We start from the raw sequence: 17404 nt of genomic DNA, 5'->3' as shown, positions 1-17404 counted from the left end.
CTTAGTTCCCTGCTCCTGCCTCCACCCACCTACAAGAGATTGACTCCTACTGTGCATATAAGCTGGGATAATCAGGGTTTTTTATTATGGGCTGCAAGAGTCCAAAGTCCCAAGTGGTGAAAGGCTGGGAAAGGGGTACTCTTTCCCACACCCTTGGCTTTTATGTAGCCTAGAATAGATCTAGAGATACAGAGAATGGAATGTGACACAAGGCTCTTCTTCCCAAAATACAAAGTCATCCTATTTCTATCTCCCACTATGCTTCACCTTTTAAGATTTCCAACACCACTTTAATCCCAGCCCTCAGATTCAAGGCCTCATAAGGCCAAAACTCTGTAGTTAACCTTCTTAAATTCCCTTGCCTTTAGTATCAGAATCAATCCCCTGCTGGACGCAGTGGTACATGCTCATAAGCCCAGTTACTAGGGAGGCTGAGGCAGGAGAGTCTCAAGCTTGAAACCAGACTGGGTATCTTAGTGAGACACCTGTCTGAACATACAATAAAAAGTGGATGTAGCTCAGTAGTAGCATACTGCTGGGTTCAATTCCCCATACCACAAACACAAAAAATTGATTTCCTACCCCCACTGTGTCCCAGCAGCAACAGCCTGCTGATCTTTTAACCACTAATCTTTTAGTCACTAATCTTCTTTCCAAAATCTTGCACCTAAGCTATTTATAGCAGTGTTTCATGTCCCCCCACCTGACCCCAAACCCTATTCTTCTTTTCTGACTCCCACCAATCTAAAACACTTGGAAGACTGTGGGTATAAGAGGCTGGAGAGGTGAGCATATCAACTAGAGCTGAAGGCTGTTGTGAACTTCATCTTTCTCCCCAGGTAATATTTTAAATCCCCCTACTTCCAGCCCATACTAAGTCCCACATCCCTTCCCCTTAGAATCCCCCTTATTATATTGGGGGAAGTTGAGGGGCATTTTTTCCTGACACAAGTAGCAGGCATTCAGGCTAAAAAACCCTCTCAGCTTCCGTGAGTTCATCCCACAGACCAGGCCAAAGGGCATCAAAGGAAAACACTATAAAGACATTTTCTACTCTCTAAGGTTTCCTAGTACCTGGAGAGATGGATAGGGAAAAGATGCAGAAATCTAAAGAAGATAATGAGAGATGAAAAAATTCAAGGAAGGTTTTCAACCTCTATAGAGGTTTCTGCCACCAACATGAAGAAAATGAGGGCAGCAACCCCTTCTGTTCTACACCTTTACCCCTTCTTTTTTTTTCTTTTGTCTCTTCTTAGCTGAATGTCATGGCAAACATGAAGTGAACTCAGGCTCACAATCTATTGTAGGAACATAAGGAGGCAGAATCCATTCATTTGTTCATGATTCATTCATGTATCTAACAAACGTGTCTTGGAACCTACTGTGTGACCAGGTGATGTCCAGTCTCATTCAGTCCAAGAAACACATTTTTCTGGATCAAAACCTCTGTCCAGCTGCTTTCCAGATAAGTTCTTTCTCTCTGAAGGCTCTCAAGAGTCCTGCAGCCATTCCATAAAGTCCAATCCTTTTTGGAGAATAGGTAGCATGGTTAGTCACAATTTGTACAAAATAGGGAGTGTTTTTCCCTTGTCCAGGATAGCTTAGAATATGGCTTAAGAAGTACTTTTGGCAGGAAGGAGAACTGAAGGCACTTGTATAGTGAGGTATATATTTAAGGAGGAAGGCTTCTGTCACACTAGGTATGTGTAGATGGTATATTGGAATGGGATAAGGAGGACAGGGACCAAATAACTGAGCTTTCCTCCTTCTTTCCCTCATCTCAGAAAAGGCTCAACATCAACTCCATGGCCAGCAGCTCCAAGTAAGTAATAACACATTTAATGCTCTAAATCTGTGAATTGCTCCCTGCCCAAACCCAAGTATTTACCTTTGGGGTAGAAGGGTTTTCAACCTCTCCCTAACTTGTGGCCTTGGATTACAGCTCAATTACCTCTACCTTTGCTCCATCTCATTTTCTTGAAGCCTCTTCTAATCCTATAATTATTTCCATTTTTTCATACTTCCCTTTCTTTTATCTCCCTCCCTCTCCTCTTCCTCTGCTCTCCTAACCTTCCTTCCCTCTTCCTCATTTTCTCCCCATAGGGTGTTTAAGAAGACCAGCTCCAATGGGAAGGTGAGAGTACCTGCCCCAGCTGGGCAAATGAAAGGGCAAAAGGGATAGGTGGGTACATCTGCCAAGGTCTCAGGGGTTTGGGTTGGAGACTTAAGAGAAATCTGTTCATAAATGATTGTTAGACTAACATGGGAGGTTATTCCACAACAGCTCTCCATCTACCTGGGGAAACGGGACTTCATGGACCATGTGGACACAGTGGAACCCATTGGTCAGTGAGTCAAAAAAGGGGAAGAGCCTGGGAAAAGGGAATAGGAACCAGGGAATAAAAGAAAGTGTAAGAAGGACCATTTAGTAAAAGAGGGCCAATTGAAGGGGAAATGGGAAGAACCATTTCAGGGATCAACTTCTGTTTCACAGCTGGAGAAATTTTCTAACCAGGGTGTCATCTCTCCCTCTCTCTACAGATGGTGTAGTCCTGGTTGACCCTGAGTACCTAAAAGGTCGAAAGAGTAAGTAAAAATCTTTGTCGGTCTTTGTTTCAGGGGTTCCTAACTGAAATGTCATACATGTTAAACAGATAACCTGATGAGTGGACTAGACCAGAAGGGTGTAGGAAAACCAGAAAGTAGTAGGAACTATGAATGCCTTATCTGATGGAGGCTAACAACTGGAAATTCCAGCCCAGTATGGTCAAATTTTCTCATTGTTATAGAAGAACTGGAAATAAAGCTCAGAATAAGACCTTTAGAGGCCTCAAATCTGAAAAGATTATGGCACCCCTTCTCTCTCTCTCTCTCTCTTTTTTTTTTTTGGTAGTGCTGAGAATCGAACCCAGGGCCTTGTGTATGTGAAGCAAACACTTTACCACTAAGCTATATCTCCAGCCCAGTGGTACCCCTTCTCCAAATAATGTTAGAAATAAATACATTTCTAAAACATAAATTTTTATTCCTCAAAATTATATAAAATTTATGTGTGTTGAAATTAAAACAGTTTCTTTTGAAAATTTCTATTTTCTCCATCATTGTTGGTGGTACCCTTGCTTGGCTATTGATCTGAACATGGGTTTAGACTGCCTATGGAATGATTTAGTACACCAAAAATTCATATTTTTATGCAAATTTTCTGATTTTCAAATGTTGGAAACTCACTAAATGATTATTAAAAGCCTGGCTAAATCAAAATACTTCTTTTTTCTGGAGGCTGAATGTGATCCTCAGCCTGCTATTTTGCAACCTCTGGAATATGTCTTTCCATCTCTCCTTTTGTGTTGGAAAACCGCCTAACCTTTCCTTTTAAAAAGTCCTAAACAAAGGAACAAAATAACCACAGGAAATAACAGCAAGAAATATTACTCTGGCAGCAGTACTATAGATCAAGATTATATGAAATATTTTTTCATTGCATTTTTTTCCTTTTAATTCTCACTATGGATTAACCCCACTGTGATCCAACTAGACTGAGAATTGAGTTTGATTTGAAAAAGGTTCACAGCAAGTTGATGAATACTAGTTCAGATGTAACCTTTAGATACTGAGGAATAAATTAGCCTTAATCTTTCAGATTAAGCAGTGTGGATAAGCAATCTGGCCAGTTTTAAATATCACAGAAACCCTGGGGTATAGCCATAAATTAACCAACTTTAAGATTCTCCAAACTCTATATTTCTAAAACCTAAATAATTTTTCACATTCCTAAAAATCCTCAGAATAATCTATAGAAAGAAATCTTTACTTTAAAAAATATATATATATATTTATATTTATATATATTTGCAGATGGACACAATACCTTTATTTTGTTTATTTTTATGTGGTGCTGAGGATTGAACACAGTGCATCACACGTGCAAGGCAAGCACTCTACTACTAAGCCCCAGCCCCAGCCCCCAGAAATCTTTACTTTTAAATAACAAAAATGTAAAGAATGCATGCTGAGGCCAGGAATAAGATGTATTTTTCCTTATTTGAATCTTCTCTTATGTCCTTCTAGTAGAATTTTATATTATTCATTTGAATTGTGCATGTTTCTCAAGTTTAATCCTAATTATTTTATGTAGTTTTTTTTTTTTACCTTATGAAGATCATCTTCTTTACATCATATTTTCTGATATGCTTTTCCATTAAGGTGCATTTGTGGATGCAAAATATGCTTATTCAACACCACTGAGTAATAAAGGCCAGTAATAGATCAGGATATGTAGTGGTATGAGCAAATTATTGTTTAACTACAATCTATCTGGGCTCTCCCTATACTATTTCTTACAATTGTACATGAACCTACAGTGATCACAAAATAAAATGCTTGATTTTAAAAAGGCAATGAAAGCCGGGCATGGTGGCACACACCTGTAATCTTAGCTACTTAGGAGGATGAGGCAGAAAGATCACAAGTTTGAGGCCAGCCTCAGCAATTTAGTAAGACCCTGTCTAGAAAAAATTTTAAAAGGCTTGGAATGAAGCTCAGGAGAAAAGTGCCCTTGGTTCAGTCTTCAGTACCTACCCCCCCCACACACACACACAAAGGCAATGAAAGTGAAGTCATAAATAATCATAAATAACCAAGTTTGGCTTGTGTTCAAATATAGAAACAAGTTGGGTTGTATATATAACAGATATTAATGGCAGTTATCTCTGGAATATTATATAGATCTTTGATTTTTATTGTATTTTCTGATGTTCATAACATTAATATATATTATTCCTATAATGAAGAAAAAATAAGTTAACTTTAGATGTTGGCTTTTAAAAGAAAATAAAAACAAGCTATTTTCTGGCACAAAAAAAAAGATTAATCCTAAACTGCTTGAGAGCCAATTAGAGCTTGGACAGGAGCTGAGGACTTATTTTGCTGCCCTCCTTACATGGCACAGAAAGATGTGCCAAGAACAATTCATCTGGTTAACACCCTCACCTCAGGGGCCCCTAGATCCTCTTCTGCCTCACCCGTCCTGACCTTTTTTTTTAATTCCTCATCTCTTGTATTTCATCCCTCCTCCTGCCTTCTTCCAGCTATCTTTATTTTTTGGTGCTGGGGATCCAAACTAGGGCCTCCTACAAGCTGAATGTGTTCTCTATCACAAAGTTATAGCTCCAGCCCCATGGCTATCTGTTTTCATCTCCTTCTCACCTTCTTTTTTCCTTTCCTTTATTCCTTGTTTTCCCTTTTCTTTTTCCTTTCTGCCACTTTAATTGTTGTCGTAATTGTAAAAATATTAGAAATTAGAAGGCCACAATCTTATAACTTTTTTTTTTTTTGTCTGTGGTACTAGGGATTGAATCCAGGGGCACTGCACCACTGAGCCACATCCCCAGTCCTTTATTATTTATTTATTTATTGCAACAGACTCTCACTAAATTGCTGAGGCTGGCCTCCAACTTGCAATCCTTCTACCTCAGCCTCCTGAGTCACTGGGATTACAGGAGATTGCCACTGTGCCCAGCCTTTCTATATATATTTTTTTGTATTGGGATTGAACTCAAGGGTACTCGACCATTAAGCCACATCGCCAGCCCTATTTTGTATTTTATTTAGAGACAGGGTCTCACTGAGGGGCTTAGCACCTCATCATTGCTGAGGCTGGCTTTGAACTTGCGATTCTCCTATCTTAGCCTCCCAAGCCACCACTGTGCCTGGCCCTATAACCTTTAATTGTGGATGATTTCCAATAATATTTTAGTTCTTATTCATACTTTCTGTGCAAACACATCTATATTTTATCTAAATGCTATACCATAAATAACATTTTATAACAATCTCTTAAACCTATGTCAATATATAAAAATCTGTAACTCTTTGTCTGGTACTGTATCATATGGGTGTACCATAATGTGCTTATAGTTCACCATAACTGTATTTACAATCTTCAATTGTTGGACAGTCACTTCGCTTTCAATTTTTTACTGTTATAAACAATGCTATAAAACACATCCTTGTGTGTGCAGTATGTATGTAAGTATGTATATATGTGTATATATGTATGCGCACACACACACTTATACTGATTACTTGTTCAGACTAAATGGCTATAAGCTGAATTAATGGATAAAGTGTATTCATGCAATTTTAAACTTTCTATACCTATTGCTAAATTGTTCATACCAATTAACTCTACATCCTGAAGTACATGATACTGCCAAATATCCCAGTTCTTATAAAAACACTGGTATTATCATTATTCTCAGTCTTTATTATATCTTTTGAGTATAGATTCACTTTTATTTTCCTCATTCTTAATTCTTAATTTTTTTGTCTGTAGATGAACACAATATCTTTATTTATTTTGTTTTTATGTGGTTCTGAGGATCAAACCCAGTGCCTCACACGTGCTATAGGAAAGTGCTCAGCCACTGAGCTACAACTTCATCCCCTTATTCTTAATTTTTATATTAAAAAAATTTTTAGTACTGTGTATTGAACCCAGGGACACATAACCACTGAGCCATATCCCTAGCATTTTTTTTTTTTTGAGGCAGGGTCTCACTAAGTTGCTGAGGCTGGCTTTGAACTTGCTATTCTCCTGCCTCAGTCTCCCAAGTTGCTGGGATCACGGGCATGTGTCACACATCTGGCTAATTATTTTTAGAAGAAGATAATCTGGTGTTAAATATATTGATCTATTTAAAATACTATAATAAGTTATTTTCTATTTTGTGCATGGTTATTGGTAGTTTTCTAGTTTCTGGGTCAGGGCCTCTGATAGAAATGAATCTCTTTTGTCACTCTGGCTTTAGACAACCCTCTCTATCCCATCCCACACTCTCTTAGTGCATTTCAGAGGCTTTCTATATGCCCCTAATTTCAAGTAGTACATATAAAATTTGAGTTCTATTATAACTGTTCCATTTCTGCCAAGATGCCTATCATCATCATCATTATTATCATCATCATCATCATTCATGTTTCTAATCACTTTACAATTTCCAAAGGGATTTCTTATATATTAACTTCTCACAACCATCCTATAAGTGAAGTTGGGCACCCATAATTCTAGGCTTTGGAGGTAGACAGGTATGTGTTGAAATTTTGGGCCATTACTTAACTATTCTGAACTTGTTTTCTTTACTTGAGCTGGGTTCAGTAGTGCACATCTGGAATCCCAGCAATTGGGGAGGCTGAGGCAGGAGGATCTCAAGTTTGAGGCCTGCCTGGGCAATTTGGCAAGACCCTGTCATAGAAAATAAATAATTAGGATTGGGGATGTAGCTCAGTGGTAGAGAATCCCTGAGTTCAATCCACAGTTCAAAAAAAGAAAGAAAATGAAAAAAGAACAACTTAAAAAAATACTTGAGGATTGTTGTGAAGTCTCAATAACATATGTAGAGTTCCTAGTGCAGTCCTATCTGACAAGAAAAATACTCAATGAATTTGTATATATCCTGTTCAAACCCAGGTATTCTGACCATAAATCATATTCACTCTCTTTTCTTATGTATCCTTCCCTAATCCTATCTTGCTACCTCCCTCCCACACTCATTCTTCTTCTCTCCTCTCCCCAGGTAACTACTACCCCATATTTGGTGTTTGTTACTCTCATGATGTTTCTATATTTCAAAACCATATTTATGTATCTGTGATCAACTTTGATATTGTTATAAATTATTTTAAACTTTGTATAAATGGTAACATACTCTGCATATAATTCTGTAGCTAGCATTTTTTTTTAATTTTTTATTGTTGGTTGTTCAAAACATTACAAACTTCTTGACATATCATATTCCACACTTTGATTCAAGTGGGTTATGAACTCCCACCTTCACCCCATACACAGATTGCAGAATCACATCAGTTACACATCCACTGATTTACATATTGCCATACTAGTGTCTGTTGTGCTCCGCTGCCTTTCCCATCCTCCACCATCCCCCCTCCCCACCTCTCCCCTCCCCTCCCCTCCTCTCTCTCTACCCCCTCCACTGTATAACCCTGAGGGTCTCCTTCCATTTCCATGCAATTTCCCTTCTCTCTCCCTTTCCCTCCCACCTCTCATCCCTGTTTAATGTTAATCTTCTTCTCATGCTCTTCGTCCCTACTCTGATCTTAGTTACTCTCCTTATATCAAAGAAGACATTTGGAATTTATTTTTTAGGGATTGGCTAGCTTCACTTAGCATAATCTGCTCTAATGCCATCCATTTCCCTGCAAATTCTATGATTTTGTCATTTTTTAATGCAGAGTAATACTCCATTGTGTATAAATGCCACATTTTTTTAATCCATTCGTCTATTGAAGGGCATCTAGGTTGGTTCCACAGTCTTGCTATTGTGAATTGTGCTGCTATGAACATCGATGTTGTAGCTAGCATTTTTACTCAATAGTTTTTGAGATTTAACCATGTTAATATGTGTCTTAGACAACTTGTGCTGCTATAACAAAACACGTGACACTGGGTAATACATAAGGCACAGAAATTTACTTTCTTACAGTTCTAGAGGCTAGAAAAAGATCAAGGTTTTGCAGGCTCAGTTATCTGGTGAGGGCTAGTCTCTGCTTCCAAAATGGTGCCTTGCTGCTGTATCCTCTGGAGGGAGAAATGCTGTGTCCTCACATGGCAGAAGGCAGAAGGGCAAGAGAGATGAATGCTGCATGAAGGTTTTTTAATAAGACCCTTAATCCCATTCACAAGGGAAGAAATGCTCATGACTTAATCACCTCTTAAAGATCATCTGACTATTAAATTTCAACACCTAAAGCTGGGCACAATGGTGCACACCTGTAACCCAATGATTTGGGAGGATGAGGCAGGAGGATCATGAGTTCAAACCTTGCCTCAGCAATTTAGCAAGGCACAGTTGTACACACTTGTAATCCCAGGTACTTGAGAGGCTGAGGCAAGAGGATGGCAAGTTTGAGGCCAGCCACAGTAACATAGTGAGAACTTGTCTCGGAAAAAAAAGAAAAAAAAAAAGCTTGAGATGAAGCTCAGTGGTAGAGCACTCCTGGGTTTGATCTTCCTTACTGCAAAAATTAATTAATTAATAAACTTTAGATTTTATTATATTCAAGTACATTAATCTTTTTGTTTATGGCCATACTCTTTTGACTATATTACACTGCCTCTCTGTATCTTACTATGACCCAGTTAAGATCTCCTTTCCCACTGGTCTGACAGGTAATTCTTTTCTTCCTTTGCCTGTAGTGTTTGTCATATTGACATGTGCATTTCGCTATGGCCGTGATGACTTGGATGTAATTGGTCTGACATTCCGCAAAGATCTGTATGTACTGACACAGCAAGTGGTTCCAGCTGAGTCCAACAACCCACAGGGTCCCCTCACAGTCTTACAGGAGCGGCTGCTGCACAAGCTGGGGGAAAATGCCTATCCTTTTACCCTGCAGGTACTGACACCAATTCCTAGGCAGGGTTTCTGGGGAAGATTAAGAGAGAAACCTAAAGAAATAGAACATAAGAGGGGACTCCCTATTTTTTCTGTTCACTGACCTCCTTTTGGTTCCCTAGATGGTTGCCAATCTGCCCTGTTCAGTGACACTGCAGCCAGGTCCTGAAGATTCTGGAAAGGTGAGGTCTAAGTTTTGAGAAAGAGGCTTTACCACTTACCTTTTTGTCACTGTGACAAAAGACCTAAAATAATCAACTTAAAAGGAGGGAAGGTTTATTTTGGTTCATAGTTTCAGAGGTTTCAGTCCATGGTCACATGGCCCAGGTGCTTGGGAAGCCTGTGGTGGCACAATACATCATCATAGGAGCACATAGTGGAGGAGGCCTGTTCACCTCAGTGTCAAGGAAGTGAAAAGAAACAAGGAGGAGCTGGGGTCTCAATATCCCCTTCAAGGGTATGTTCCCAATGATCTAACTTCCTCCAACTAGGGCCTCAACTTTTAAATGTTCTACCACTTCCTAATAGTACCATAGGCTGGGGACTAAACCTTTAACACATGAGCCTTTGGGCGACATTTTAGATCCAAACTATAGCAGAGGGCTACAGGGGTAGTGCTAGGGAGGAGGAACAGAGAGACAAATGGATAAGACTGGAGAGATGGACAGGTAAGGGATAAGATGGGACATTTTCTTATAGGCCCTAAAGGGAGGGAGAAACAGCATAGGAAATGAATTCTCTTTGCCTCTGCACCTTCCAGGCTTGTGGGGTTGACTTTGAAGTGAAGAGTTTCTGTGCTGAAAACCTGGAGGAAAAAGTCTCCAAGAGGTATTCTTTAGTATTTCCCCAAATCACTGCTTCCAGCCCCTCCCAGGAAACACATACTGCTCTTACCACAGAAACAGCCCTACTTCTAACCTCCAGAGCACCACTGCCACCAACTTGGATGCCCAGTTCTGAATCCTCTCTGGCTTTTCTTCTTCACTCTAGGGCAGGAGTCTGCAAAATTTTATGTAAAGGGTCAAAAAATAAATATTTAGTTTTTGTGGAACATACAATACAGTTTGAGTTGCAACTATGCAACTCTGCCAATGTAGTGGAAAAGCAGTCATAAATACTACATAAATGAATAAATATGGCTGCATATTTATGATGACCTTCTGCTATCCCAACACCCAAGCAATGACTTGACTGTGGGGGTGTCATGGGGAGGTCTATGGTTCCAAAAGATGTTCTGGCTAACTCCTTCACCTCTATTCAGAGACTCTGTGAGGTTGGTTGTTCGGAAAGTACAGTTTGCACCAATGGAGCCAGGCCCTGGACCCTGGGCCCAGACCATTCGTCGCTTCCTTCTGTCAGTTCAGCCCCTACAACTCCAGGCCTGGATGGACAAGGAGGTTGGTAATCCCCACTTCCTGCCCCAACTCCAGAACCCATCTGTTATCCTTTCTTCACTGCTTCCCTACTTGGGTAGGCAGAGGTAAAAGCCAGGGCAAGAATTGTACTAAGAAAACAGAAATTCCAGGTCTTGATCTGGGTGTTCGCCCTACTAACTTGTGATGGGCCTCTCCTCCTGCTTCAGGTTCACTACCATGGAGAACCCATCTCTGTCAACGTTTCTATCAATAATAGCACCAGTAAGGTCATCAAAAAAATCAAGATTTCAGGTGAGCTTCTTTTCCCTTGCCCTGCACCTAGCCCCCAAACCACAACTGTCTTTCATTCCCACTTACCGGTCTGAATTCATCTTAGCTTTCCCTCCAACATAGGTTTATCAAAATATATACCTTTGCCCATGAACACATCTTATTGAATCATGTATAGGGTGATCATGTATAACATTTCATTTGAGGACAGTAAGTTGGGGTCTTGAGGATAACTGGCTGAACAGTCATATGCTTTTTCTGGTTTATTCAGTTGACCAGATCACAGATGTTGTCCTGTATTCACTAGACAAGTACACCAAGACTGTGTTCATTCAGGAGTTCACGTGAGCTGACACTGGGGCTGGGGTCAAAGCCAAGGGACGGGATGGTGGGAAATGGACCAAGAGGCAGAGAAGAGGGTTGGAGAAAGAAGAAGAGGGGGTACCCAGGAATAAAGGTCAAGGTGAGAGCTTAAGTATAGAAGGACTCTCAGGAGAAGTAGAGGGAGGGGATGTGATTTACCCATAGGAGGACCATCACAATACTAAGAGAGATTGTATTGTATAATACATAGGACTTCTCACTAGAACAAATTCTTGTGGGTTGGAGATATAGCTCAGTTGGTAGAGTGCTTGCCTCGTATGCACAAGGCCCTGGGTTCAATCCCTAGTATCACAAAAAAAAAAAAACAAACAAAAAAAAAAAAAAACAGAACTAATTCTTGCCTCTTTTCACAGTTAAATACGTCACTTCTCTTAGATACCCCAGTAGGTTCTTAGAATTGTGCATAATACCCTTAGTAATGAAAGTACACTTAGTTGACCAACCTAGCCTAAGTTCTTCTCTTGTTCTTCTTTCAAAGGGAGACCATAGCTGCTAACTCCAGCTTCACCCAGAGCTTTTCAGTAACACCACTCTTGTCTGCCAACTGTCGGAGACAGGGACTGGCACTGGATGGCAAACTCAAGCATGAAGATACCAATCTGGCCTCTAGCACAATGTAAGCTCAAATGTAACCCCTAACCCATTCCACATGCTATATAAATATTTCTAAAGTTTCACGTTCAGTGAAGCCTGTATTTTTTTAAATGCCCCTAGGCTGATGTTCAAAACCCTTCCTGGCCTGAGAGCCTGCAGCAAGTGAAAAACACCCATGGGACCAACTGTTTTAGGCAGTAAAGAAGGAAATGTGAAGTGGAAAAAAATCTTTGTATTGTATAATATCTCACATTTCACAAAGGCCTTACATATGTACTGTTATCTTCATAAGAATCTCATTAAAGTAGGCTAGACAGGTGTTCTTATTCCATTTTCCACTTAAGAACCCTGAGGCTCAGAGAGAAGGCTCTTGTCCAACGTTGTCTAACAGAGGTAGACAGCATTCTGTTACATGTCATCTGGCCCTAAACACTCTTCTCTAGAGAAGACAGAAATGGAGTAGAAAACAAGGAGATGAGAAATGAGGATGAGGATGAAAAAGAATGATATGAGAGGAACTGATATAATTTCTGTGATGTCATTCAATTGGTTCTATGCTACCTGAGGGCCTAATACTAAATGTGACTCTCACCAAAAGCCATTTGAAGAGCATAAATCCCATCTATAACAAAGCCTTATCAATCAAGTAGCTATAGACTGTTATTGCTATAAATACCCTAGAAATCATCCAAACAATATCCTTTTCCAGAGAGGGGATCAGCAGCCCGGAGCAATGAAGATACTTTCCCAAGATTATGCAGCTTCCAGTGTCTTAGTTTTCAAACAGCAGGTTTTTAATGGGCACCTGTTAAATGGTCATTCCTATCTAAGCAATGTGGGGAATACAAAGAAATTTGAGTCTTTGCTTTCAGATGGCCTACGTGAGGAACAAATAGGAATGCAAATGCAATCTAACAGTTAAATGTTAATACATGTGGTTCAGATTATGAGGCCAATAGAAGTTAAAAGAAGCCAACATAGCTGGCAAGGGGTTCTTATAAGAGACAGAATGATCTATATCTTGAAGAATATATAAGATCTGGATACCATCAGACTGGGACCACAGCATGGGCAGAGGCTAAAAGGTGGGACTCCACATGGCATTTTTAGGTTATAGAGAGAGGATGGATCTGTCTACAATTTATCCCAGGTACTAGAGAGTTAAGGCACAAAAGTTTAGAAAGATAGATGAGGCCAGATTATTGTGAGTCTTGAAAGTCAAACAGAGTAGTTATATTCAATAAGGTAGGCTCTTGAATAGAGGGTAATATGGTAAACTGAATTTCAGGAAGAAAAATGTGGTTCTCAAAGGTAGGAAAGATTTGACCCTGGGAGATATTCTGGGAGAAGACAAAATAGGGTGTGGTGATGGGAATGTACAGGAAGGAACTTGGGGAATGAAAGAATTCCTTCCCAACCAAACACACAAAATTGGATATTACAACTTCCAGTGTTCGACCTGGAATGAACAAGGAGCTACTGGGGATCCTGGTGTCCTACAAAGTCAGAGTCAACCTGATGGTATCCTGTGGAGGGTAAGTGAGGGTTCAGGGATGATCTGGGCAGAAGCTGGGGAGCCAAGGGTTTCTTGCTTCTGTTTTTCTTATGATTGGACTAATCCAACAAGTTCTCTCCCCTTCTCCTGGACTAAGTTCCCAAACCTGTAAGCTCAGTGAGCAAGTCACCTTCCTTGCAGAAACCATTCTGTGGCTGAGTTGGCTTTATGATTGTCACCCCCTAGTAAAACTAGGTAGCCTCTTCCCATTTCCAACTGCTAATTTTGGGTGTCATTCTACCTACAGAATCCTAGGAGATCTGACAGCCAGGTGAGAAACTGTGGGGAAAGAGGACTGGAGTTAAGAAGGGGAGAATAAAGGGATAAGAAGACAAAGAGTGACTAATAAATGTCTGAAGGCAGGCTGAGGTTATGGCTCAGTGGTAGAGCGTTCACTCGCCTAGCATGTGTGAGACCCTGGGTTCAATCCTCAGCACCACATATAAATAAATAAAATAAAGGTATTGTGTTCAACTACAACTAAAAAATACATATATTTTTTAAAAAGTCTGAAGGCATCCTAGAACTGGAAAACTGAGGGAGGGAGGTCAAAAGGTTTGGGCTTAGAGGATAAATAACTCCACCTTGGGATCCTTGCAGTGATGTTGGTGTGGAGTTGCCGCTGACCCTGATCCACCCAAAGCCATCTCAAGGTAAGTGACCAGGGGCGAATTACAGGAACTATTGTCCTGAGGGTTGGGGACCAAGCAGATCTGATCTCATGACCTGGAGTCCAGTGGTTTGGGTAGAAATAGAACAGTAATAGTTTGGGTGTCTAGGATTTCAGGGGAAACATGTGGGAAGGAAGAGTAAAGACCTTTCTTCAGGGAACTAAAATGCCCTTATCAGCTTCAGTTCCATTTTTCTCTTTCTCCCATGCTTGCTACAGAGGCCACAAGGTAAGGGAACAGGCCCCATTCCCCCTCTATTGCTAATTGCTACCCAACATTTTGAGATGATAGGGATGTAAAAAAGCTTCCCAAAGATGTTGTTTTCAATACCTTTGCAGTGGATACATATGGTTTAACTCCATGTCATAGTTCAGGGCTTTTCATAAACCATCCTCTTTCTGCATCACCCACCTTCTACCTGATCCTCTTCTTATAATTGTCCTTTCCACTCATCCCTTTCAGTTTTTCCCCTTTTCCCTAATCCCTACTTCCTTCTTTCATTCTCTAATCCTTTCCCTGAGTCCCATCCTCCTCCATTCTTATTTCCTTCCCAATATTCCTGGAGTGCTTTTGTGTTGGGGGATCTGAGAGGAAATGAAACAATCAGGAAAGGGATTAGGGAGGGGATCAAGAAAAGGGAGTGAACCTGGAGGATATTCAGAAAGGAGTTTCTAACCCTCCATTCTCCTCTGCTGCTTCTGCAAGCTCTGAGGACATCGTCATTGAGGAATTTGCACGGCAGGAGGACGGCGGGGAGGAAAAGCAGAAGGCTTTGGCAGAGGAGGGAGATGAGGGGAGCTGAGTGCCCAGATCTGATATTCCTGCGTGGGAGTTCCCACTGTAACTCTAATAAATCGTTTTGTCCAGATGTGCCTGTCACTTTCTTTGCTATTTCCTCCTCCTGGAGGGTAACAGAACTACTGATAAGGATTTCCCTGCCCCCCCATGATGAGATTAACCTAAGCACGTTTCCCCCTACTAGACACCTGGACTCCTGGATTCCTTCTGACAAGCCTCCTGTCCCCTGTGGGTCCTTCAGCTTTTTCTCTGACTGTAGCCATCCCTACCCCCACCCCATCACCCTACTCTTGACATCACCCCAGTGCAATGAGCACCAACTAGCATCAGGCACAAGCAATGTAGGAGCTGTAGGGAGGAAGCTGAGGTGGCGTGGCTGTGCCCAGGCCTGGGTATGTAGCCAAGCCTGCTGTCACAAGCTGTTGTAGGGGAGAGCCCAGTGTAATATCAGGAGATGCAGGGCCTAATGCAGGAAGCCAGTGTTACTCCCACCACTATCCTGCAAAGATGTATGCCTTTGGTCTTCCAGAGGAAGGTCAGACACTTTGGCCTGGAGACCAAGGGAAAACAAAAGGCTCTGTGAAAATCCAGACTCACAAAGCAGTGAGGATCTGGGATAGGAATTTAGGAATAGGAAGTTATAAATAGGAAGGTGTGAATGGTAAGAAATGGGATTGGGGCTGGGGGGATTTCTCTGGGAAGTGAGTTTCTCCTTGTTGGTAAAGTTTGAAGCATATGTGTTGGGGGGCGAGTTTGTAGAGACTCTGAGGGGAAGTTGACCTATTTATCTATCTTGCAATGGGGAAGATACCCATTATCACCCACTTCAAGAATGACAGCTGTGACTGCATCTGCCAAATGAGCCTACCACCAAGTCATATGGTACATTTTTGCCCCTTTCCTTAACCAACTCACCTGGGGATTCTCTTCCCTCAGTTATCTATTGTAAACACTGGGAAACTGGACCAGGACAACCTCCTCAATGGCCATTAGACTGCCTGATATTGGGGTTACAGGGTGAGTTCAGAAAGTGCATTTGCTTCTTTTGCAGACAACCATTGGAATTGATTTTCTGTCTAAGACCAAGTACCTGGATGACCAAATAGTGATTGTTAAGCTCATACCACTAACCCTATATCTAAACCCCTTAGGTCTACTCATCATAGTAGGGTAGCACTTCTACACATCGTCTGTCAATAAAGGAAAAGAAAAAAAAATTGAAGCTTCCTGAAATTACCAAGCCTTATGTTCTTGTTCTTATGTTCTTGTTCTCTTTGCCCTTATCAAATCTCCAAATGTAATATAAAGTTCAAGTGGTCTTGAATCATTAAAACTGCTGTTCTTCTTTAATAGGGTCTACCTTAATCCAAACAGTATCTTGAGATTGGTTGGATTTGTTATAAGACTGTAGACCACTAGTTCTGAAGTTGTAGCAGTCACTTTTCAGTTACCCAGCCTTCTTGACTCTTTTCATCCTGTTTTTGTTAAGTTTTAGATCTTAAATGTCTGGTCTCTTTCTACCTTTTCTCATCTTCATCCTAAACATTTTTTTAAGCAGCTTCAGCAACAGTTATGGGACATAGCTGGCCAGGAGTGCTTTTGCTCCTTAATTCTAGCTACATTTGTGATTCAACTATTACAGTGTTTATCTATGACATCATAAGTGGGTATAATGGGATGTTTTATTTGAAAAAGTGGGTAGTGAGGGAAGCAACAGGGAGATTGGTATGACTAGCAGAGAAAGGACAAGTACATTATTCTCTCTAAACCTCTACCAAGTGTGTCAACACTCTGCAACGTATTCTCTTATAGGCATCAATTTTTTCAAGGACACAGACAAGAGGGTAGAAGTTGAATGGGCAGAACCTAGAAATCTGAATTCCAATGTTGTTGTCATGTTGGAGAATAATAAGACTGTTCTGAACAAAATGTAACTAAAACTTCTGGCACACTTAACTTGTAATCTCTATGGGGAGTGTCTACTGTGCTGTTTACTTTGGGAGGAGATACCAGGGATTAGAAAGGTCATAGGTTCAAGGTTTCTAGGGTTCCTGGTCCCAGGGAAGCATTATTCCCCTCAGAAGTATCTATCTCTAGCCACTAACTCTAGGTTATCATCGTTTGGCCCTTTTCATCATTTCTCATTGTCTATACAAATGTCTACAGAAGAGGGTGAAGATTAATTCAGAGACCTCAAGGCTTATTTATCTTTCCTATTTAAAAATTCCGATTTCCAGGTTCTAATTCAGAGCAATATAATCACTCTCCAGGAGAAATAACTAGAAATACATATTTAAAATCACCTAGATTCTTTCAAGGAAAATTTTGGGCTTTAATCACAGG

At 40.6% G+C, this 17404-nt stretch overlaps 1 protein-coding gene and 1 non-coding gene across 2 annotated transcripts; both read left to right on the top strand.

Annotated features, from left to right (window-relative positions):
* Window positions 1–1805: 1805 nt before the first annotated feature.
* Arr3 (arrestin 3) lies at window positions 1806–15065 on the top strand. The gene is made up of 16 exons (XM_027935860.2): window positions 1806–1822; window positions 2104–2134; window positions 2285–2345; window positions 2542–2586; window positions 9215–9414; window positions 9536–9595; window positions 10174–10241; window positions 10675–10810; window positions 10996–11080; window positions 11331–11403; window positions 11922–12059; window positions 13489–13572; window positions 13840–13863; window positions 14193–14245; window positions 14482–14491; window positions 14969–15065. The coding sequence occupies exons 1-16, from the start codon at window positions 1806–1808 to the stop codon at window positions 15063–15065; spliced, it is 1182 nt and encodes a 393-aa protein (XP_027791661.1).
* Window positions 11657–11737, top strand: Trnat-cgu (transfer RNA threonine (anticodon CGU)). Its single transcript has one exon. It is a non-coding gene; the product is annotated as a tRNA-Thr (tRNA).
* Window positions 15066–17404: the final 2339 nt, after the last annotated feature.

This window comes from Marmota flaviventris, chromosome X, assembly GCF_047511675.1.
Source record: "Marmota flaviventris isolate mMarFla1 chromosome X, mMarFla1.hap1, whole genome shotgun sequence".
NCBI classification, from domain to species: Eukaryota; Metazoa; Chordata; class Mammalia; order Rodentia; family Sciuridae; genus Marmota; species Marmota flaviventris.
This window is presented reverse-complemented; position numbering and strand designations above follow the sequence as displayed.

Coding starts and splice junctions, on each gene's coding strand:
- Arr3 (XM_027935860.2), top strand. Junction 10,811..10,995: donor AGGCCTGGATGGACAAGGAG/GTTGGTAATCCC, acceptor CTCCTGCTTCAG/GTTCACTACCATGGAGAACC. Junction 11,404..11,921: donor GTGTTCATTCAGGAGTTCAC/GTGAGCTGACAC, acceptor CTTCTTTCAAAG/GGAGACCATAGCTGCTAACT.